Raw genomic sequence first — 24,940 nt, forward strand, 5'->3', positions numbered from 1 at the left:
TTCTGCTACATAACTATCTAAGACTGGTTAACAGAAAGAAAAGCTTAGCAATGTTATTTTCTATCAATGTTTTTTAAAATATTTCTTTTAGGAAGACTGTAATATATTCGTAAAAGACATCTCTCTTTTCAACACATTCTAAGCAGTTTAGATTTCTCCAATCTTCAATCACAAACTTTCTTCAGCCTTGAGAAGGAAATGGAGCAAGACGCTCAAAACCAGTGGCTGACTGCACGGCGTATCTCAGAGCTCATCTATTCTGCTTCATTTTCAAGGGTTCAAAACCTGCCCTGCCCTGCCTAATAAGCTGCACTTCCCACCCCCTCCCAAATAAGCCCTCTAAATACAGTAAGCCACCAGGACTACTTTCTTTCTGCCTTATCTTCAGTATTTGTATGGCCTTTCCATAGGGGCTACACCACTCCTGAGTGCTGCCTCCTGTGAAAAGCTAGTACTCTCCCAGTTGATGTATAAATGTGTACTATCTGATGTGAGTTGCTGTGGTTTCACACAGAAGGTTTTGTCTTTCCCCAAGCTGTAAACAATGATACCTGGGCCACATTCTGAAGTACTACGCACACAGAAAACAAGAACCACCACCTGCCGAAAAGATGCGAAAGTTAGCTGCTTGTCAGTAAAACCCTCAAGATGTTTCAGTTTCCTCACTCATGTTCTGACTTGAGAAATGGGGTACAAACACACAAAAATATCGAACCTAAGAGAAAGGCAGCAGAAGTCACCCCTAAATGACAACTTCTGAACACTTACAGACTAAGAGTTCTGGTGATCAATCCTGAAATCACTTGCCTACAAACCCTACAGGGTCTATCAAGGTTTGGCACATGCACAGAAGTGCCACCGAATACACAAGGATTTTCTAAGTTAATCCCAGGCCGGGAAAGCTCTGATCAATTCTAAACTATTTCTCTGTATCACAGCTGATCAGATATAAGAGCCACTACGCTGCAGCTGCATCAGGTGTCTGGAATTCAGAGGGTGTGGTCTCTACTAACACGCTGTCACTTACCTTCACAGAGATTCTACAGATGCCCGCTTTACAAAAAAAGGAAACTGGGACTGCGATGTAGCTCAGGAATACACTTTCATCAAGAAAAGTCTTGTTTTAAGATTTATTTATTTTTATTTTATGTTTGTGAGTGTTTTACCTGCATGTATGTATGTGCACCAAGAAGTGTCATATCCCCTGGAACTGCCGCAGACAGACTGGGAACTGAACCTGGGTCCCCCAAGACAGCAATGCTCTTAACCACTAAGCCTTTTCTCCAGACATAGACAAATTCATTTTCCAACTTACATTAGGAACAACAACAACAAAAAGGTCTCACTAAAGCAAATCTAAGCCACAGACTAAATAGGTTTCATTGATTTCAAAGTATCCATTTCCTTACCCTTTAAAATATCTAAACAGGATGCTGTCATTTTTATGTTTGTTTTCATAGATGTACGCTAAATAGTGAATATTATAATAGAAGCCAACTTAGGGTGAATAAAATATAGTAAATCACATGACAAAAGATAAAATAGGGGAAATTAAGGCTAGTGAGGTAGCCCAACAGTATAGGCATTTGCCACACAAGACTGGCAACCTGAGTTCACTCCCTAGGCCCCACACAGAGGTCCAAGAGAACTGAACTGACTCCACAAAGCTGTCCTCTGACCTACACACACACACACACAAACCACACCATGCCACATACACTCATACACACACGATAGATGATAGATAGACAGGTAGAGAGATAAATGTACTTTTAAAAAGTGAACCCACACACACATCAAGTCCCCCTAAATGTACATAGTCACTACTAGAGGTCAGTAGGGGGAGAATGAAGATAGGGCTAGATTTGATTAGCACAAGATGCATGCAAGGGTTGAAGTCCCGCTCTGAGTTCCACTAATATGTACAACTAATATATACAATTCATTTTCATGCAAAAATCCAGGGCCAGGTAATGCATGCCCATAATCTCAGCACTTGGAAGGCAGAGGCAAGAGGATAACAGTTCCAAAGCTGGCTTAAACAAAACCCTCTCAACACTGCACCAGGAGTCTATAGAACAGGAAAGTAAATTCAGGGAGGCTGCAGAGCAGAAAAAGCAGCAGAGGAAAATAAAGAAATTAGCTAGGCGTGGTAGCACATGCCTGTAATCCCAGCACTCAGGTAGGCAGAGGCAGATGGATCTGTGAGTTCAAGGACAGCCTGGTCTACAAAGTGAGTCCAGGACAGCCAAGGCTACACAGAGAAACCCTGTCTCGCAAAACAAAAACAAATGGGGAAAAAAAAGAAGAAAAAAAAAAAAAGAAAGAAATTAAGCTTAAACTAATATTCTACCTTCTTTAAGGACAGTTAAATCATTCTGACTTTTACACACAAATTAAATGCTGGAGAACACCTGGTGTGGGGAGGGCGGTGGTTTTCACTACTGTTCTGTATCGCAGATGTTCTGTAGCCTCAATGGCAGACACTTTGGTGTCATTTAGTGCCAATTCTCCATTTATTCCAAGGATATGAAATTTTATGGGTTTTTTTTTTTTTTCTAATGTGCATGTACTTTGACTGCTGTACTAACAGACATGCAATCTGGCTGACTTCTACTGTGCATGAGACAGACAAAACGAGCAAACGTGTGTGACTAAGACTACAGCACTGGTAACCACTATTAAAGCACTACAGAAGTCAGTGGAAGATCTTTGTTGTAGCACCCCCTGAATGTTTACTTTCTATTATATAAGCTCTGTTGGGGCAGGCTGACCTGACTGCCTGACAGCTGCTAGAGCCTTCCCTGGTGCCTGGCTGCCCAGAGTAGATGACAGCAGGCCAAACAGTCCCTTTGGCAGCCAGAGGAACTGCCCTAGTAGCAACCTAACCTCTTTATGCACTCTAGGCTTGTCTTGGAGGGAACACTACAGCAACAGTTGTCTGAGCATAGTTCTGGACCTCTAAAGCACCATTCTAGTCAATGCTGACTTGCAAGCCCCACTGGACCCTAGCAGCCATTTTCACAGAGGGAGGAGTCAGGAGGCTCCCATGCTGACCCCCAAGTGCTGCAGCATTAGGCCCACAATAGGCTTCTCAGTGGTCTTCCCTTGTTACTTTTTATCTCTATCGCTCTTACAGTATGGTGAGTTGGTCACATCAAGAGGACTCAGCAGAAAATGTAGCAGAGCAATGAAAGCAGCAGCCAAGGCAGCAGCAACAGCCAGAAACAACTGAAGTGTGCACAGACTGCAGGAGGGACGGTGGGCAATAAAGGGCACAGCCCAGACAAGAAACTGTGGGGCACAGTTGTTAGAGGTCAGGGACCTGCCAAGTCTCAAGGACCAAGGGTCCCGACACCCTAGGTAGGATGAAAAGCTGTTAGCACTAGCTACTATAGGGACTGTGCACCCAATATCCAAAGCATGCCAGAAGCTTACTCAGAGCTGTCATATTAAGCCGTAGCCACAGTGGCTGCCTGCAACTGCTCGCTATTGCTTGAAGCCAAAGAGCTGCTGCTGGGGTTAAAGCCGGGAGTAGGGGCACTCAGTTCTCACAGACTGAAGCTACAGGGCCTCTGGGTCTGCTACTGCGACTCCTAGGCCTTAGGCACTCAGAGTTTGTCCAACTCTAACAGTTTCTCACCTACTCCTGATTTCTATCTGCAGAGAATGAAAGGACTGGAGCAGCTGACAGGTTACGTGCTCTCTGCAGTGTGACTGTTGGATCCATGAACATACGCGCAGGATTTTAGCAGATGCTGCTGAGGGACTCTCCCAAGTCAAACCTCTCTCCGTGCTGGTCAACACTGTGCTTCCAGCATTTTTGTTAATACCATTCTGGGGGACAACATTACACTGTCATTTTAAATTAAACCTTTCTGAATTTGACAGAGAAGTACTGTGCTGTCTTGGCCATTAGGACATTTCATTTTGTGAATACCTATCCAGAGTGTTCACCCATTTGTTTGTACATTTTCAGAATGATGTGTCTTTAAAATATACTCCATACAAGCCCTCTGGCAGAGATAAGTACATTTTCTAATTTGCCATTTGCCCTTTTGTTCTCTTAAAACTATTCCTTGATGTCTAGATACTGTCAATACACACTAAAATCTTTACTTTTCTGGCTAGTACTTTTTGTGCTCTACTAAAACAAAACAAAACAAAACAAAACAAAACCCCTTTCACCTATGAAATCCACATAGACTTATTTTCTTCTAGGACTTTTAAGTGTGGATGAAGTAGAACACACCCAGGGCCACGTACATGCTGGGTGCATTTAAGTACTCATCACCAGGACACACCCTGAGTCCTAGAACCGTCCTGCTCACCTCTCACATTCTGTGCAGGTACCTCTAGGAAACTGTTTCAGATACTGAGAAAAGAGAATGCTTTACAGTGTAGTTTAAACTTAGCAAAACTCTGAAGAAAACCAAAATGCATACATATAAATCCTATAAATGAAGACTAAAAAAGCAAACTCTAAGACACCAGCAAACTCAGCAGGGAGGCGGCGTGTGGGAGGAGTTCATCACAGTCGAGGCTGCAGTCAAGAACATAAAGCAAACGCAACAAAAAACAGCGTTAACACAACACATCCTATTATTAATCAAGGAAACGCCTATATTACTTATAACAATACAGAAAGATTTGATGAGCCCAGCACTTACTTGTATTTTAGAAACTTCAAATGTTAACACTGACACTAGAAAGTGTTTCTTAATCTTTTTTTTTTTTAATCAAAGACTTAAAAAAAAATAAAGAAAGGGAAAAAAAAAAGGAAAAGAAATGCTGGACTAGAGAGATGGCTCAGTGGTTAAGAGTCCTTTGCTCTTCCAAAAGACCTGGTTTCAATTGCCATAACCAACATGACAGCTCACAACTGTCTGTAACTTCAGTCCCAGGGGGATCTGACACCCACCCACACACGTACAAGCAGGCAGAAGAACACCAATGTACATAAAATAAATAAGTACTTAAAAAGAGTGCGCTTACAGGCATGGGGGACCGCTCCTGCACTCCTGTAACTCCAGTTATCAAAAAGCAGGAAGACTGCCAGAAGTTTGAAGTTGGCCTGGTTTACATAGTGAATTCCAGGTCATCCACTACTACATAGCAAGACCTGGGGGAGCAGGGATCTCTTACCTTACATACTAGAAATCAATAGTAAGATATCTTTATGAAACTTTAGGAGTATGAAACTTTAGGAACACAGAATTAGCACAGCTGCAAAGATGGCTCAGTGGGTAAAACCTTGCAGCACAAGGGTGAAGACGTAAGTTCGAATCCTCAGAACCCACGTAAAGCTGGACACAGCAGTGCATATGTGTAATCACAGAGCTCCAAGGCAAGATGGGAGGCAGAGACAGGAGAATCCCTAAAAGCAGGCCAGCTGGCCTAGTGTAGGCAGTGGCCAACAGATACTGTCTTATACAAGGGAGAAGCTAGAACAAAGACTTTCACACACATGCACCTATATTATTCATTCATACATACATCATACGCACACACAACAACTTACAAAATCAGAGCTTAGCTCTACAGATGAGCCTGGCGATCGCACTACCATTTCTGCGGTATTCCTCCGCCATCACTCTGATGATGTCATTTATTCATACTCTCCGCTGATGAGCGATTCCCGTAAACACAAACCCTCAGATGGTGCTTGAAGCTATCACCATCAAGTCCCTCCACGTTCTGCCTTCTCTCCCTCCCATTTCTAGAGTAACAGTTCTACTGGTAAAGCAGATGCAAAGCTAGATGAAGGCTTTGCAAGCTCCAAGGCCTGCCACCTGCGCGCCACCTGCAGCTGCTATCACGTTCTACAGAGCAGCAAACTAGGGCTCAGTGAACAAAGGCTGCCGCTCACTCTACCTGCACCGCTCACTGGCTGCATGACCCACTAAGTTCTGTGCATCAGAAATGAAGACTTGACACATAAAATACCAAGGTTACATCAGACATTCTGAGGACAAAGAAAAAAATCTTAAGGCCATGTCACAAGTAAAGGAAGAAAAGTCTGAATGGCACTAAGACCTTTCAACAGCTTGAAGGCAGGAAATCATAAGCAACCCCTTCTATTCCAAGGAAAAATTATCATCTTAATTCAGGATCTAGCCCAGTCAGTGATCAAGGTAGGACAAAGTATTTTCAGCAACATAAACAATTCGAAAAGTTCACCTTGCCATACGTATCTTGTGAGTTATGAAACAGTCTCACACTTTGGCCCAGACCAGCCTGGAACTCCCAGCAATCCTCCTGCCTTAGCTTTCAAGCACTGGGATTATAAGTTATGAGCCATATGTATGTCACAAAAGATGCAACTCACTGAAACAAGAAAATAAGCTGAGGAAAGAGGAAGACACGGATGCAGAGAGTGCAGGCTCCAGCACAGTCACACAGGGCGCCTGGCAGAGGCAAAATGACAGGGAGCCACAGGCTCACGCTGCACAACCCAAGTGCTGAGCAACACTGCAGGTCTCAACAGAAACAGAGGGTTTGGGAGGGGCTTTCCCAACGTTTAAAAACTTTGCTTTCTGTTACCCTATGTGTTTGTAAATTTGGACAGACTACAGGGGAGGGGGGGACAAATAAGAAAGTAAGGACAAATACAGAGGAAAACCTGATGCCAATAAATTTAATCACAGTATACTGCCCAGTTCAACTGTTAAGCATATTTACAGAACCATAATATTGTAAACAATGAACCTGTAACCAAAAGTATGACATCACAATACAGGGAAGACAATAGAGGAAGTTCAAGGTAGCGAAGGAATCCTAAAGCAAAACCACTGTAAAAAGAAAAACAGAAAACAAAAACAAAACAAAACAAAAAAGCTAAAGTTGAAAAACACAGCTGCAGAACCATGTACTCCTGCCAGAAGGAAAAAAATAAAAATAAAAAAAGACATGAAGTATCAGAAGAAACAGCCAATAGTATCAAAACCTGAAGCTCTCTGAGCAGGACCTAGGAGGGAAGTCATGAAGAGATGAGGGAGGGACAAAGGATTTATTAAAAGTCTTGTTCTGTAACATTTTAAACATACAACTGCATTAGTTAAAGTACTAATTAAAAAAAAGCAAAGTGATCACATCATTTGATATCAATTATTTTTCCTCTCTGTCCATAACCTCTGACCGATAACTGAAGACTGTCCAAGTGTCAGGCACTTTTCTAAAAAGGGACGAGGGGAGGACAGAGGGAGGGACAGGGAAGGAAAAGGTGGATGTTTAAAACCTATCTGGAATATTTAGCCTGAGTTCTTGAGTAACGTGAGAATCAAAGAAAGTAAAACTATGAAGCATGAAGAAGGATAAAGATTAATTTGGAAAATACTGAGATTTTATCATATCCAATCTTCATTCTCTCACTAAAAAGGAACTAATGGGAATTTAAACCATCTTAAGGAAGTAATTATAAGGTAATGCAATAAACTCACTCTTTTCCAAGGGACTGACTGACTAACACTAAGGTAATTTCATGCTATCTGAATTATGTTTTCACCGAACACTAACAATTAAAAAGTGTGAAATGCAGACAAAGCCACTCTTTCAAAAGCAAACATTAGCCAACAAAAACCTCATATTCAAGAAACATTACACATTTTAATGTACTTTGTTCTCAAAAGTCTGTATATGTTCATTTCACATACTTTTAGAGACAACAAAGTCAATTTCAGCTAATAGATTAGCATTTAAAAGCTTCTTAGAAACTTCTGGAGAGTAGCAGTACACTAACCGCTCAGGTGTGTCCCCTCTAGTAAGAGCTGCAGCCTGGGCCTGGGCCACTGACTGCATGCTTCCATCACACTCTGGTAGGAGCAGCAGCCTGGGCCTGGGCCACTGCATGGCTCCATCACACTCTGGTAAGAGCTGCAGCCTGGGCCTGGGCCACTGCATGCCTCCATCACACTCTGGTAAGAGCTGCAGCCTGGGCCTGGGCCACTGCATGCCTCCATCACACTCTGGTAGGAGCAGCAGCCTGGGCCTGGGCCACTGCATGGCTCCATCACACTCTGGTAAGAGCTGCAGCCTGGGCCTGGGCCACTGCATGCCTCCATCACACTCTGGTAGGAGCAGCAGCCTGGGCCTGGGCCTGGGCCACTGCATGCCTCCATCACACTCTGGTAGGAGCAGCAGCCTGGGCCTGGGCCACTGCATGCCTCCATCACACTCTGGTAGGAGCTGCAGCCTGGGCCTGGGCTACTGCATGCCTCCATCACACTCTGGTAGGAGCAGCAGCCTGGGCCTGGGCCACTGCATGCCTCCATCACACTCTGGTAGGAGCAGCAGCCTGGGCCTGGGCCACTGCATGCCTCCATCACACTCTGGTAGGAGCTGCAGCCTGGGCCTGGGCCACTGCATGCCTCCATCACACTCTGGTAGGAGCAGCAGCCTGGGCCTGGGCCACTGCATGCCTCCATCACACTCTGGTAGGAGCAGCAGCCTGGGCCTGGGCCACTGCATGCCTCCATCACACTCTGGTAAGAGCTGCAGCCTGGGGCTGGGCCACTGCATGCTTCCTCCCACTGGGCCTCCCACTCTGGAATGGAGAGAAGAATGTCTATATAGGGTAAAGGTTGGTTATCAACAGTCCTAAGAAGGAGTAACAGCATATTCATAAATACTTAAAGCTTTGAAATGTGCAAAACCTATGACAATGGGTGTCCCATTCATTATTAATCACAGCATAAAATGACCACGTCACATGAGATTCTTCACTTCCAGTACGATTTTCCCTTTACAACAGGATGATAGAGTACCGTTTCAGTGGAGGGAGGGCAGTGTTTTACTTTTCTTAACGACTCTTGCAAACAAATAAGTGCTGAGAGAAGAGTATCAGCAAACCTTTAAGTATATAAGACACACACACACACACACACACACACACACACACACACACAAAGTATATAAGCCACAAGTATAATTGCTTAGCCACATATAAACCACACACACCCTCTGACTCCAGGTAGAGTGTATTTTGAGTATGTTTGGAAACCAGATACCCACTATGTATAAACACAGACACAGTTTAAAACAAAGGTCCTGATGCCTTTGTTCACCAATGGCTCCTTCTATTCTCAGAAGGAAAAATGCAGGCAACGTCCTTACTCAAAAGGCATCCGGAGTTTTTACTTCTTCAACTTTTAAACTAACAGACCTGCCCACTTACCATCATCTCTCTATCACGGCACACACCTAGTTTTATTCTGCAGCATCCCTCGACATCTCCTGGGACTACAACAGTAAGCAGGTACTCAAGGTGTGGAGAGATGGCTTAAAGGTTAAAAGCACTGACTGCTCTTCCAGAGGACCTGGGTTCAATTCCCAGCACCCACATGGCAGCTCACAGCCGTTTGCAACTTGACAGCCTTACACAGACATACATGCAGGCACAATAGCAACAAATAAATTTTTAAAAAATAGGTAAACTGTCCTCTGGACAAAAGCATAAATTCCTGTAATCCCAGCACTCCTAGGCAGAGGCAGGTGGATCTCAAGGAGTTAAGAGCCCAGGAGCCTGTTTCAAAGAAAAACAAAAACAAAACAAACAACAAACAAAAAAACTTTCAATTTGCAATCAAATTAATTTTACTAACAAAGCCATCTTTCACCGCACGCGACCACTGCCCCAATTGTAAGTGTAAGGACATAATAAACTAAAAAAAGATAGGCTCTTATTTAAATGCACACAGATTGCATTACTCAAGCACATCTGGTTCACGGCTAACTTTTAAATTGTATTTTCTCTCAGAATTTTGGGGTATATCCTCCCTGATACTGTAATATCAGAAAAGTATACTGTGATCTTGACACACAAGCGGATCTTTCAACTTCTGTTGCAATATGGTGTAAAAAGACAAAGAGAACAAATAGTTCCAGAAAAAGTCAAATTCCTAAACTCTGTGCAAGGTGAAATATAAAGGAATGGGGAGGTCTTATTATTTCAAAGGAACTCTAATAAACACACGATGTGGCTAAGACAAGTAATTTTCCACATTTCAAAGCTTCACTACCACACATGTTCGACAGAGGTTATCATTATTAAAATAATAGTTTGGTTATAAATCCCACTTCAGCAGTTAACAGTATTGCACTTACTATGTTTGTGATGCTACAACCCGAACAAGCATATCTGGGTGAAACACGCTTTACAGTTTGCAAGTTAGAAACTGTGGCACTGTGGCACTGCGGTACTCCTGCATGCAGGGTACGAAAAGTTCCTCAAAATTCTAATGGTCATCTTCAAAGCCCTCGAGTCCACCAGACGGTAAACATTAAACAAACAACACCAAAGTCAACTCCAAGCAAACACTGGTACAGAAACAAAGCTCTAGGGGTACTTAAGAAGAGGCGGGGAACGCAGAGCACCTACGGGGAAAGGCTCAATTAACTGCTGCGCGTGTTTTCATCCTCCGATCCTAAACAATAGGCACTGGATGCTTCTGTGGAGTGCTTTCTGCAGAGAGATTTCGGGTTGCAAACGCCCCTCCTCCACAGCGACCATCAGGCCCCTTTCTTCCTCCTCCCTCACCCCTCCCAGCTCAAACAAATTAACATTCGTACTAAGGTACCTCCTATCAGCTCGCAGCGTCTTCCCAAACACGCCCACGCACCCTGAAACCCGCCTGCGTCTACACCGCACACGGCGGCAGGAAAAGCGCTTCGAGGGGGGCGGGGAGCCGCGGCAGCGCACGGGTCCGGGCTCCCTTCCAGGTCAGCTCCCCATCACCTCCCCAAGCCCGGTGTTTACGAGCTCGCCTAAGCCCACACTGCAAAGGAATTCCGGACGCTGCGGGCAGATAGCGCGGCGGTGCGGGAGCCCCCTCCCCCCGCCCCCGCTCCGTGTCCGCGCGCGGCCTCGGCCGCGACGCCGCCGCTCACCCCGCGCTCCGCAGGCGGTTCGGCCCCGCAACAGGTCACCCGCCTAGGCTCGCTGCGGGGTGCAGGCGCCCTGCCCGGGAGGGGGGTGTGGCCGGCGCGGAGGGGCCCGGCCCCGGCTCACCTGAGGCGCTGAGGCGACGCCGGGGCCTCCGCCACGGCGGGATCGCGAGCGACCCGCAGCCCGCCCTCCCGCGCCGCGCAGCGCGGCCGCCGCCATCGCCCGCGCCTCCCCGCACGGCCGCCCGCCACGCCGACCTGTGCAGCCGCGGCCGTCGCCTCCGCTTCGCCCGCAGCTCCGAGGCAGCGCTCGCCCGGCCGAGAGCAGTCCGGCGTCTCTCATTCAGCGCCCGCCGCCGGCGCTCGGGGGAGGGGAGTGCGCCGGATCCACCCCGGCCGCGCAGGGGGGCGCGCGCCGGGCGGGCGGGCGGGGCGAGGCGGAGCGGCGCGCGCACCAACCGAGCGCGCTCGCGCGGCCGGGAGCGCCGGGTCGCCGGGGTCTCGGCGCGCGCCGCGGACGCCGGGGCTGTACCCGTGGAGCCCAACTGCCGCCCCGTACCGGCGTCCGCGGCGTCCGCGGCGCGCGCCCCAGCCGCAGCCGCAGCGCGGCCGCAGGGCAGAGCCGCAGGGCTCAGGACGGACAGGTGGGGCCCCGCCACCGCTCCCGCGCGGGCTCTCGTTGGCGCCTGTGATGCGGGCGCCGCTCACCTTTCGGGCCAGAGAACAAAAGTCAGGAATTGTTTGGCCGCCCCAGATCAAATGCCCAGCCCACGCAGGCGGCGTCCTTAGGAGTCGTGACGGACGAGTGAAGGGGCTGCAAATGAGAAGAGACACCCCACAGCCATGGGATCATAAATGATGGAGTCAGTACACTCACACATTAACATGCCGGAAGTGTTGGGTAGGCCTCTGTAGGTGTTAAGCCGGGAGACTGCTCCTCTCCACCGGTTTAATAATCAAATAACAGATATTTGATGCCCCGCCCCAATTCCAGATTGATGAGTTCCAGGTGGACGGTATTTTCACGACATTGCGGGAACGTGATTCTAAAATGTGGAATTTTTTTTTTTCCCTGCGAGCGGGTGTTGTTTCGCGGGGTGCACCTAGGTGGCCTACTTAAAATTAGCACCATTTGATGCAGTGTGACTTAGTGAAAGGTTTTCTGTGAGCCACTTTGGTGTATCCTTAGGTCGTTGGGAATAGATGCAGTCCTTGTCTAGACAACGTGGACAGGATGTGGAGGAATGATGCTATAGCAGCCCCGACTGTAGATTGTGCAGGGACCAAAATTCTTTGATTCTCTTCCTCCCTATAATAACTAAAACAAAACGGACAACTCTTTTACACAGAAAAAAGCTAACCGCTGACCCCTTTGACTGCCTTTTGTCTGCCTTACTCTAGTTGGTTAAATCACCCTCCTGCAAAGGTAGGTGAAAGCAAGAAAAAGCAATAAAGCCCAGGGCCGGATTCCATTCTACTTTGAAAGTCTCTCCAATAGTGATGGAATCACTGATAAAAATACAGAAATAGAAGAAGAAGGAGAAGAAGAAGAGGAAGAAAGCAAAAAATTGTCAGATTAATGTCAGCTGAGAATAAAGAAAAGGGTGTGGGAATAAGAAACAGACTATTTAGCATAAAGACTTCAAGTGCATTAGGATGTAGTTTTCCCCTGATGCTATTGGCTTCAAGTCCCAATGAAACAACAGGCAAACTGAAGTAACAGTTGGAGGTGAAAAAAAAACCAAACATTTCAGTTGTTGAGTAAATGTTTGATCTTTTTTTTTCAAGTTGGTAAGAGATGAAGGAAAAGGTAGTTGGCCGTATGCCAACAATAACACATACAAATTTATCTATACATACCATTATCCCAAGTTATTAACTGCTTTTAACATAGGAAAAAATAAGGAACTTCAGGGAATTTTATTTGGTATAAATGTCTTGCAGTTACTTTAAATTTGAATTGGGGCTTCATAAAAACAAATGAGCCCATGTCCCAACATCTGCCAATAATTTTCACAGTTTACTGTAAAAGCAATGAAGTTTTAGCTCAGACTTTGAAGAGAAAAGGCCCAGGGGTTCGTCGATGTATACAGTAGATTCCTATGCCTACCGAATGCCTGAATTTGGGATAAGCAAAATGTGTTGCTCGTGTTGAAGGCCTGAAAAATCGCCCTTTCATTAACCTTAAGAGTTCAACATTTTCTGAACTTGATAAGATTGAGAATTTCTGTATGAAAAAATATTTTTAAAGAAAAGGAGGGGGTGGCAGAAGCTGGGAAGATGACTCAGGAGGCAAAGACACTACTAACCTTGCAGGCCTGAGGACCCACGTCCAATCTATGGATGGCAAGTAAGAAGCTGGATATGGCAATCACTTGTGATCCCTGAAATCCTGCAGAGAACTGGGAAGTGGAAAACAGCAGGCTTTTGGCTGGATGCTCTTGAGCCAGACAGCCTGGAGTGTGCAACTGCAACTCATGAGCGGATAGAAGAGAGGAGCGGGACCCTGCTCAACAGATGGAAGGTGAAAGCTGCCCTCTGCCCACGAGCTGTGGCCTGGGTGCCCACACATGCACCCACATGACAGAGAAGAAAGCTGGGTGTGATGTTCCCTCAGGTAGCTAAGATGGATTGCGTTCTATTCCAGGCCAGCCTGAGCTACAGTATAAGAACCTAGCTCTGAAAGCCAAAATGATAGAAAAAAGCTTAGCCTTTCTGTTTTTGTTGTTTATAAACTGAGTTACTTCTCAAAGTCTGTTCCCCATCCATTTATATGTAAACGAAGCAATGACTACTTGCAACAAATTTTCTTCACCAGAGCACTATTTTTTTTTATAGTTCTGTAAGTTGCTTTTTGAGATCCATTTGCTTTTGCCAAAAGAGAGGAAATAACAGAGTCTTAGAACAAAAAATGCTAATGGATACAACAGAAATGCTATTATACAAAATACAAATCGATAAGAATTCAATATGCTTAAAAGTCATTCCAGGGGAGTCACCATTGTGTAGCAGTTTTATTACTCTGCATTACTCACGTGGAGTAAGCCAAGGGGCCCATTTAGATAGAGAACAAGCGATCTAAAGGCAAGACACCACTACAGCAAAAAACAGATCAACAAACAATTCATCTCGTTGTCAAAAGCAAATCAGACAGACATCTTGAAGAACCCTGTCAACTATGTTTCCAGTGTTCTGATCTAAAATATAGGCAAAGTGGGATATCCAAAACTCCCTCTGAGGGTACAGACATGAGAAAGGACTTCAAAGAGATGTTCTACAGAAAACAGACACATGGTTTGAGGAGAGCCCACTAGACTCACAGTGGAGAAAGACACTATGCTGTAACTCAGGATACAAAGGACAAAGTTGGTCCACAGAGCATTCAGATCTGAGCGCCATATTGAGTCATTTACAATGAAGCTGCTGCTTATGGGAGCAGTTCTGTCAGTCATGAATCAGCAGGGGTGTGTTTACCTAAAGATAATGACTATTTCCACTGGAATTCCCTTGGGGGGGCAAGTTTCTGTATAAATGTATATTTAAATTTTCTTCAGTATCAAAGACAATTTCAGCAACTCCATTTGTCTGACATTGTTATGAAAGGAGTCGTCACTGAGAGGTTGGCTATAATTATTCTAGATAAACTCGATTTTTATCTTGAAGTACTAGAAACAGTTTAATCATTTCCATTGATTTTATTTCTTTGAAATTTCACTACAATTTTGCCTTAAACTAATAAAGCACAGTAGCGCTTGTAGCTCAGAAGCATAATGGCTGCCTAGCATGTTCAAGGCCCTGAGTGGGGTCTGCAATATCACAAGAAAACAGCACAGTGTAGCTGAGCCCTTCGCTGATGTATCAAGAGTAACACATCAGGAAACCAGAGGCTGTGAAACAAGATGTCCTCAGAAGCTGAGAATACCTATTGTCACCACTCAGTAGACAGCCTTGGCTGCTCTGTTCCTGGGGTCTCACAGATCTGGCACTGAGAACTGAGTTTTCTGCTGTCCTGTTACTGTCCCTGCTACTGTAGCACTGACTTGCTACAGTTACTCACACACACACACACACACACATACACACACCTACACACCTTCCTCTGAATTGCCCTCTAGCACGCTAGTGTAGCCTGGGAAACCAAATAAACAATACTTTAAACAAAACACAAATGCTAAAACAGCTCTGACTTTGGAGCCACTTATTTAACAAAAAGTCCTCTTGTCTAGTTTCATGTCTTCCTCAAAGCCTGATAATTTCATTTATCTGACAGCTTTTTTTCTAAGTAAGTGAATTATGTTCGAGTTTCCTTATGAGACATTTAAACAGAACTTTCCAGAGGTAATGGAATAAAAGTCTCTCGGTCCAATATCACATCCATTCCTTTTTGAATATCAAATAGTTTCAAATTTTTTTAAGGAATTCATAAAGCCATACTAATAATAGATTGGCTAAGGATATAGGTCAATGGTAGAATACTAACAACATGCATGAGACCCTGAGTTTGTCCCCCACCACTGATTTAAAAAAAAAAAAAAAAAGACCTACTACTAAGTAGGAATTTAAAGAACTGTTCTTCATTATGGTAGAACGTAGAGTGGGGAAGAGCATCATGCAGGAAGCGGCAGAGATCGGCAAAGATGTCACTGAACCGTATTCAGAAGGAAACGTAGCCGAGGACCCAGGTGCATGCAGGGTCCTGGTGAGTTTGTTCACCTCATCAGCCACAAGGGCAAAATCAGCTCATCACAGCCGGATCACAGAGGAGGGACAGACAGACATTGGCCTCCAGATCTGTTTCTCTGGAGATGTGACATCTACATGTGGGAACAAAGCTCAGTCCCCAATGAGCAATGTTTGGTTTTTGTAAAGTAAGGTGCATAGTCTTTGGGGTATGCTGAGATTATAAGAGAAACTATGAAAATGTCAGAGTGGAAGTGGCGTGACAGTGTTACATGAGATACTGGATTGGGTCTTTTCCTAAAAGAAGAAAAAAAAAATGAAGGGTAGCTGGACGGTGGTGGCACACACCTTTAATCTCAGCACTTGGGAGGCAGGGGCAGGCGGATCTCTGAGTTTGAGGCCAGCCTGATCTACAAAGCAAGTCCAGGGCAGCCAAGGCTACACAAAGAAGCCCTGTCTCAAAAAACAAACAAACAAACAAATAAATAAATTAAAAATTAAAAAAGGGGGGGCATTAGTGGGTTAATCTAATGGTAAATTGATTAAAGTAATGTTAAAATCACTGACATTAGTAATGACTGTGGTTACAGTCTTAAGAAATATACACTGAGGTGTTTAAAAGTAAAGATCCACAAGGTGTATATATAATTTTTAAAAACACAGTGTGTCTACATTTATTATTTATATAAATATATATGTAATGATAAAATGTTAACAAGGGGTGACTGGGTGAAGAGTGGGCATTTGCAATTTGTATAAATTCAGAATTATATCCAATAAAAGGCATTTTACTTTTGGTTTTGGTTTGTTTGGAGGCGGAGTGTAGTCCAGACCGGCTTTAAACTCACTATATTGCAGAAAATGACCTTGAATTCCTAATCTTCCTGTTCCATTTCCCAAGTGCTGGGATTACAGGCCTGTGCTACCACACCCTCCTCAAAAGGTTTTTTTGTTTTTGTTTTTGTTTTTTTTTTATTCATTTATTTATTATTCTTATACAGTGTTCTGCCTCCATGTACACCTGCACACTGGAAGAGCACATCAGATCACATTATAGACGGTTGTGAGCCACCATGTGGTTGCTGGGAATTGAACTCAGGACCACTGGAAGAGCAGGCGGCGCTCCTAACCTCTGAGCCATCTCTCCAGCTCCAAAAAGTTGCTTTTAAACAACAAGAAAGTTATCGTTTGAGCCAGGTGTGGGCATAGGCCTGTAATCCCAGGACCTGGGAGGAAAGTGGGATTTCCAACTGATCTCTTTGCTTTAGACAACCATCAGACAATTTTTTTCTACGTCATTTTCTTTTATAAAAAAAGTTAGCTTACATTTATTTACTGTGTATGTGTATATGTGTGTCTCAGCACTTGTGTGAAGGCAGAGGGCAGCTTCTAGAGTCATTTCATTCCTTCATCATAAGAGTCCCAGGAACCAAACTGCAGGTCATCAAACTAGGTGGCAACTACCTTTAAAAATGAGCCATCTCTCATCTTAAACAATGCACTGACCTTCCTGCACCATTTTCACTGCATCCTGAATACTGACCCTTCACAACCCAATTCAGTGCCCCACCCCCACCCCGCCACACATACCTTTGTCCCTGGTAGTTTATGAAAGCACCTCAGAGCTGACAGTACCTTGATTCACTCTACCAATTCACCATTTTACTCACTAGTTAGAATTCTTTGGCTGATTTAAATACACAAATTCTTATCTCTCCTTACAGTATACGCTCTGATTCCTTCCTTACAGCACATCTTCCAACCTGCCTACTTTGTCTGATTCTTAGGATTCAACTAAAGACCCACCTCTGCCTCTTCCATAATCTCTTCCTTGTCTAAAAAGGTGTGGAGGTTACAAATTAGTATCCTTGAGCATTGGCAATTGATTATATAATGGTTTACTGTTTTATCAATGTGTACATTTCTTTACTGTTTTGTTTTTCTGAGATGGAGGTCTTCCTGTGTAGCATTGGCTATTCTGGAATTGACATAGACCAGGCTTACCTTGAACTTGCTTCTGTGTCTCTGGTGGGATTATATGTATTTGGCCAGAGACATTTCTTAATTCCCCCTAATAAACTATAAGTCCTTGGACAGCATAATCCATGACTTTTCTATGGATTCATTTGTTACTGAGCACTTACAAAGACAGCCAATGCCTTACTTAATGTCATGATGTTTAATTCTCACGATGACCCTAGAAAAGTCAGTCTTTAAAAAATACATTTTCTTAATAACCTTAAAAGTGTTGAATGACTTGTTTAGGGTCATGCCACAGGGAAATGGCAAAGTTGGCGTCAAATTTAGACATTTGGACTCATCTCTCTGTGGTATATTGTTCCCAGTAAAACTGCTTCACATGTGTTCTTGTCAATCATAACACAATGTTTCATACACAGATGAGGCTTAGAAAATACTGAAAGAATATACTGGATGCTAACAATGAACCATCCAATGTATGAGAGATACCCAACATACGTTTAATTTAAAAAGTAATTTCTATAATATACTTACATTGTGGAAGCTTAAGAATTTTGAAGAGTTGAACTGCTTTCAAAATCCTTTTGAATAAAAGGAAGATTAAAATGGAATACTTGGAAGATGGCTACGTGGGTAAGAACCGTTCTTCTATAAGCACAAAGCCCTGCCTTTGAATCCCCAGCACCCACATGACTGAACTCCCGGTAACCCAGCACTGGGGAGTAGATAGACAGATCGCAAGCATGTATTAAAGGGCCTCAGCTCTAGGAACCCTGAGAACCCCTGCCTTAGAAGAATCTAGCAACCAACAGCCCGAAATGGGCATACCTACCTACGTTTCCACCATGGCTTCAGAGCATTGGGACTTGTGATTTGCAAAATGATTCATCCAACACTTGCCATGTGTAACCAGACATCTCTGAGAACAAAAGCAAAACAAAGTTGTGAGAAAAGAAAAGGGAAGGGAGAGGAAGGGAAGTGTAAACATCCCATCCAATGTTGTCGGTTATGGGTTGATGTTGGGAATGAACAGCGATCAAGTGCATTCTCCTTCTTCCTTTTTCTCTTCTATTTATTTATTCACTTTTCATGCGGATCCTAGCTCCCTCCTTCCTCTACTCCCAGTCCTGCCTTCCCTCCCTCTTTCCTCCACCCCCCACTATTACTCATAAAAGGGGACCCCCCCATCAACAACACACCACAGCACATCAAGTCACATCAGGCCTGAGTACATCCTCATCCATGGGGGCCAAGCAGGGCAGTCCCACCAGGGAAAAGTGATCAAAAAGCACGTAACAGCATCCATGGCAAAGACAGCTCCTGCTCCCCTTACTAGGGGACACACATGAAGACTAAGCTGCCCAGCAGCTACATATGTGTAGGGGGCCTAGGTCCAGTCCGTACACGGCCCTTCATTGGTGCCACAGTCTTTTTTTTTTTTTTTTTTTTTTTTTTTTTTTTTTTTAATGTGTATATGTCTGTGTGAGTTTATGTGGACCCCCTGCATGCAGGTGCCTCAGAGGCCAGAGGGCATCTGATTTCCTAGAACTAGAGTTAGATGCAGCTGATACGGATTCTGGGAATGGAACCCTGCCCATCTGTCTGCAAGAGCAGTAAACACACTTAAAGGCCGAGCCATCTTACCAGCCAGCCTCATCATCGCTCACTTTCATGGCCACTGAGAAACTGGCCCAGAAAAACTTTTCAAGTGGAGCTATGTAAATTTTATGTCTGGTTTGCTATGAGTGCTACTATATTTTTTAAAATGTATTCATGGGTAATCAGTATGCAGTTTGCATATCAGCTTGTGTTTCATGTAAATCATATACCCGTGGTTTCTAGACTTCAAAACTGTCATGTCCTTTTACGAAAGATGTCCTTGAACTTTTGAAAAGTTCCTCTGTGATAAATGAATAATACCCATAAGAATTTGGAGTAACTGAGTCCTCACCTCAAACGTCACCTTTGGCTGGAGATGAGCTCTGTGGACAAGTAGAGCAGGAGAAACCAAAACAAGGGCACTAGTCCACTGTCTGCTGGCTGTTGTAAGCCCAGCACGGGAGTTCACAGGCCCAGCGCTCTGCTCCACTGGTGTAAGCCTAGCGCAGGAGTTCACTGGCCCAGCGCTCTGCTCCACTGTCTGCTGGCTGGTGCAAGCCCAGCGCAGGAGTTCACTGGCCCAGCGCTCTGCTCCACTGGTGCAAGCCCAGCGCAGGAGCTCACTGGCCCAGCGCTCTGCTCCACTGGTGTAAGCCTAGCGCAGGAGTTCACAGGCCCAGCGCTCTGCTCCACTGGTGTAAGCCTAGCGCAGGAGTTCACTGGCCCAGCGCTCTGCTCCACTGTCTGCTGGCTGGTGCAAGCCCTAGTGCTCTGCTCCACTGTCTGCTGGCTGGTGCAAGCCCAGCGCAGGAGTTCACTGGCCCAGCGCTCTGCTCCTGATGAACTTTTAAAACTGAACTCAGTGTCACTTATACTTGCAGATATTATACATGCATAACCTTTTCTTCCTGGATTTGGCAGACAGGATCCCTCTATGTATCTCTGGCTGATCTGGAACGTGCTATGAAAACTAGGGTGACCTCAGTAAGATGTACATCTGCCTCAACTTCCTGAGTGCTGGGAGTAAAGGCATTTACCAATAGGAGCGGCTAAATTTGGCATCTATGAAGATACACTGTCCTCTTTTTCAGTTTTTTTGCATCTTTGTTATTATGTGCACATGTGTGTGTGTCCAAGAACAGGCCTCCTAATCCCACTTCAGCGACCACTACAATCTTGGCTAAAATGATGGCTCCAGGTAAACCAGTAAACACCCCTCCCCTGCTCTGAGTAGAGATGTCCTAGGCCGTCCTCTGAACCTTTCTCCTTTCCGTAGGGATGTGGAACAGGATCACAGAAACAGTCTGCCAGCTCTGGGAGCCAGGCCTTTCAATATTTGGGAGAAGTAAGATAAATTAGCAGGCGAAGGGAGCCCGTCTCCAGGGAAGAATACAAGACAGAAAAGGGACAAAGCAGCATGAGGGGCGGTTCCTGGGCCCCGTGGCCTGCCTTGTCTTTATTGCTGGCTACTGTCCCTCAAGCCTGTACCTTAAGCTGGTGTGACTTGTTTTCTATTCCTTTAGCTAAACTTAGCTAGGATTTCAACTGTGATGCACACTGTGTTCCTGAGCCTCCTTATTAAGAACTGATCTCTTATTTATTAATAATCCCATTGTTTATCGCAGTAGAAATAATATTGTGGTAGAAACCTGGTGAGCTGGGAGTTAGTCATCTTTCTCCCAGTAAACCGCAGTAAACAACCTTCCTTCCCCAGCCAGCTTCTTCTATTTTAAAATTAAGATAACATTCTCCATATCCTTCACTCTGATGATCAGTTAATATCACAGAAGCAACGCTAACTCTGAACAGTATTTTAAAATGCCAGGTACCTGTATGCTGTAGCTGGTCTTTGCTAGTTTGTGGGTTCTTCTTCTCCCCACTGTTTATCACCCTCTAACACTAGTTAAGAGAGAAACAAGGAGAGAAGGGAGGGAGGAACTAGGAAAATCCATAAATCTAATTTCCTTCCTCTTCTTTGACCCGGCTACTAGCAAACTGCAGCCAATCTCCCTAGACAACTAACAACCACCAACCCACCTCTCCAGGCCCTTGCACTTACGCGTACCCTCTGAAAAGTTTCCAGAATTCCAAGTGTCACAAATCACAAAAGTTATTGGCAGCTGGCAAAACAGTACTTCCGCTAGAGCACAAGGCAAATCATGGTCATCCAAGGGGGCCCCACACCCCTACATCTAGGATCAAAACAACAGCACATTCTTGTAATATTTCTGTGGGTTTTTTTTTTTTGTTTTGTTTTGTTTTTGTTTTTTGTTTTTTAAGAGACCAAAATTCAGCCGGGCATGGTGGCATACGCCTTTAGTCCCAGAGGCAGGGGGATTAGTTCGAGGCCAGCCTGGTCTACAGAGTGAGTCCAGGACAGCCACGGCTAATATAGAAAGACCCTGTCTCAAAAAAATTTTTTTAATTATTTAAATTTAAAAAAAGAAAGAAAGAAAGAAACCAAAATTCCAGAGTTCTTAAAAATGTCAATCCAGCGTGCCATTGTGCTTATTTCTGAGCATTTCCTTGAGTAGCTAAAGTGAATTGAGATGCCAGACACTAACCTGACGGGACCAAACCTGCACGGTCCATGTCTCCATTTCCTTCCTTTTGATTCCAAGTTGCTGCCTAGGACCACTGGGTCACTGCATGGACTGGGCTGTGTTTGCCCTGTCCCAGGTTGGGGGACACTGCCTTTCAGACATCAGTTGTCTGCATCACCAACCCCTGCCCATTCCTGTCATAGCCACATCCAAGCTAGACTCCTGGAGATGGGAATGGGCCCACATTGCTTAGCAAGCAGATCCAGCTGCTCTTACTTGGGTGGCATTTAATCAGCACGCTCCATCCTTTCCAGAGCTGTGCATATAATAAACTCAGATTAGGTTTCAAATTCACATATCTCCTTAATGTCTCAGGGAGACCAGCCATGCGAGGGTGTCAGGAAAACCATCTTTCGGCACTTACTACCTTTCAGGAAGAACAAAGGTGCATCCCATCCTTCTTACACAAGCTCTTTCTGACTTCTTTTGCTTTGGTTTTTATTTCAATTTGGTGGGCAGTACAATGTATCCATTAGGCAGAGGCACCAGTATGATTTTCTTAGGTTTCATAAACCCCCCTAGGGACAATCCCATGGATGCTTAGACATGAATCCTATTCAATTAACCATATAAAAAGTATAACCAGTACACAAAGATCTAGATATAAAAATAATGGTATTTAGGATCTAGGGCAAGAAATAGAGATGAAACTGGGCTCTGTGGCACATGCCTGTAATCCCAGCACTTGGGGAGGCAGAGGCAGGTGGATTTCAGGGAGTTTGACACCAGCCTGGTCTACAGAGCAAGTCCAAAACACAAGTCAGGAGGAAGGTAGCATCCTCAGGAAGAGAAACAATTATTTTTCTTGAGGTTCTGGGAATCCAACTAAGAGCCTTGTGCACGCTAGGCAAGAGCTCTGCCACTGGGCTGTATATGCCTCCCAGGAAAAGAATCAATTCAGTCACTAGGACAGTGGTCGTTTTCTACAGAAAGCCCTTCAGCATCTTTCTTCCTGCAGCAAGATTTCAGACACATCAGTAAGAAACTCAGTGCTTCCCCTGAATGTCATCAAGGAAGAAACTAAAATTGCATCTGGTGTAAGTGTCATAACAGACAAACACAAAGTGAGGAGCCTAGAAGAGCAATTGGGCACAAACGGGCCATGCGCTGAAATATTCTAAGAGTGGAAAAGGTCAGTCTCTTGGTACAGAATTTATTTTCTGAGTGGATCTATCAGGAAGGGTGGAGGGTAGAGGTGGAGGGGAAAGGATCAGGCGATGGTAGTCAGTCTGGTTATTTAACTAGGTAGTCCCAGAAACACTCATCCTTGCTTATGTAGTGGTCTCGTTAGGCTCTGAGCAACCTGGTATAATTTCTCCTCAAGTCCCAAAGCCCTTACAAACAGAGCTGCATTCCCTCATGTCCACTATCACAGTGGGCAACCGGGCTACTTTGTGTACTAAAGACTAACCCATTTTTAATTCTAAAAACCATTGTGCTGCCAGCTGGTGTCACATGGCCACAGAATTTTCTACCTTGTGCTTTATTTTCTGTTTGTTGCCTTTAAAAAAAAAAAAAGATGGGGTCTCATGTAGCCCAGGCTGACCTCTTGTTCCCCTGGATTCTGAGTCAGAATTCTGGGATGTACTACCTAACCCGACTATGCATAACTTCTTATAACAGACGCTAAGTTCTTTGAAGATAGGGTTGTGTTCTGGTTTGGAGTTCTTTCTGCCCCCAGTCCCAGGGCCTTGCCCAGAGGAGGCTTTGGCTGACTGTGTAAGGAGTCAGCTTGGGTGGGAGCAGTAAGTGGATGGATTCATTGAACTTAAATCTCTGTTGTGGTGAGTTGCAGCTTCTTCAAAGTGTATGGCCTAGCTCACTTTCTCCAGAAACCGTCTCTTTTGTATCCTTGATTTTGGGGAGGGGGTTGTTAGGGATGCTGTGGTTACATCTTGATTAAAGGAGCTGGTCTAATATTGAACCCATTTCTAAAACCCTTTATCTTAGCCAAACAGCTGAGGAGTGATATTATAAGCAGTTGATTTTTAAGTTCCTTGAAAGTGGGGACCCAAGCCTTCAGTTTTAGCACATCGCCTATGCACTTTCGGGCACATCTCTCTGCCTGTACTGACTGCCCCTTAAACACCTGCATCTGATCACTTAGCCACCATTAGCCCTCTGTGGTAGGTACTAGGTAAGTCAGGAGGCCAAGATCACATTGCTAGGAAGTGGCAGTGTCTGGAGTTGACTTGAGGCAGTTTTGCCCCAGAGTCTCAGTCTTAGTGCCTCCCTTTGTGGTGCCTGGGGGGCTTCAAATGTAACCTAAAGTAGCTTATTTGCCACTATCCTGGCATTCTATTTTTATATTCCACCAAGTTACCCCCAATACCACAGTCATATCACAATTTGTTTGTTTGGTTTTTTTTTCTGTATCAAACATCTCAGAATGCCATTCTAGAACCCTTTGCTGCTGATGATCACAGAGGACCTGGACAAAACAGATATGGAGCTTAGTCTAGGCTCTGCCTCTCACCAGCTATGGGAATAAGGCAAGTCTCTTACCTTCAGTTCTTCTGGGAAAACAAGCAATAATAAAAACCTCCATCAGAATTTTGCTCTGAGGATGGGAATAGAGCTGAATGGTAGGTACAGTGCTTACCCAGCATGCATAGGATCCAGGTCAACCTCCAAGACAGAAAACGAGCTCACTGGAAGACTGGTGCTGCTGCAAAGTTCAAAGGAGATGTAGACGAGGTGGCTGCCATGATAGCTGGAACACAGTAAGTGACCAACTAATAGTAACTTGTTATTTATTCTTTTTAGTGGTTTGTATTGTTATATAGTTATTGCTGCAACATAGAGGCTCTCATACAAGCTTGTCACTGAGCCTGCTGGTGTGTATGTGTGTGCTGCTGCTAAAACGGATCAGATTATAAGTTGTCACAATGTCTGTGACCTTTTAATCAGTCAAGACGGTCCTCTGATGGAGCACATGTCTTTCCTGTAGCCCCCAGGATCTCCAGAGAACCTGCTGTGTGATGGCCCTACAGCTGTCAAAGAAAAAACAAAACCAAAAACAATAGCAATATTGACTTGGACATTTCTTACAAGTCAAGAATAAGTCATTTCTCTACCGTTTTCTAATGCAAAGTCGTTTGTAAGTGTCTCTCCTAATGCTCAGGTTAGCATTGCATTAGCAATAATGTCAGTATGATGATGAATAGCAGTCAGCTCTGGTCTGTGGTATGCTGAGG

At 44.7% G+C, this 24,940-nt stretch overlaps 1 protein-coding gene across 4 annotated transcripts in view; it reads right to left on the reverse strand.

Moving 5' to 3' along the window:
• Ralgps2 (Ral GEF with PH domain and SH3 binding motif 2) overlaps positions 1-11,280 on the reverse strand; it is a 140,420-nt gene extending 129,140 nt beyond the window's left edge. For 2 of the 4 annotated variants that reach the window (XM_051147638.1, XM_051147637.1), the window contains exon 1: positions 11,140-11,280. In XM_051147638.1, coding sequence (XP_051003595.1) covers positions 11,140-11,224 — 85 coding nt within the window. In that variant the 5' untranslated portion in view covers positions 11,225-11,280. Of the gene's footprint in view, positions 1-11,005; positions 11,025-11,139 lie in introns of those variants that run through there. The other 2 variants (XM_051147639.1, XM_051147640.1) reach the window with 2 other exon arrangements.
• Between the last annotated feature and the right edge of the window lie 13,660 nt (positions 11,281-24,940).

Source organism: Acomys russatus, chromosome 6 (genome assembly GCF_903995435.1).
Source record: "Acomys russatus chromosome 6, mAcoRus1.1, whole genome shotgun sequence".
Classification (NCBI taxonomy): Eukaryota; Metazoa; Chordata; class Mammalia; order Rodentia; family Muridae; genus Acomys; species Acomys russatus.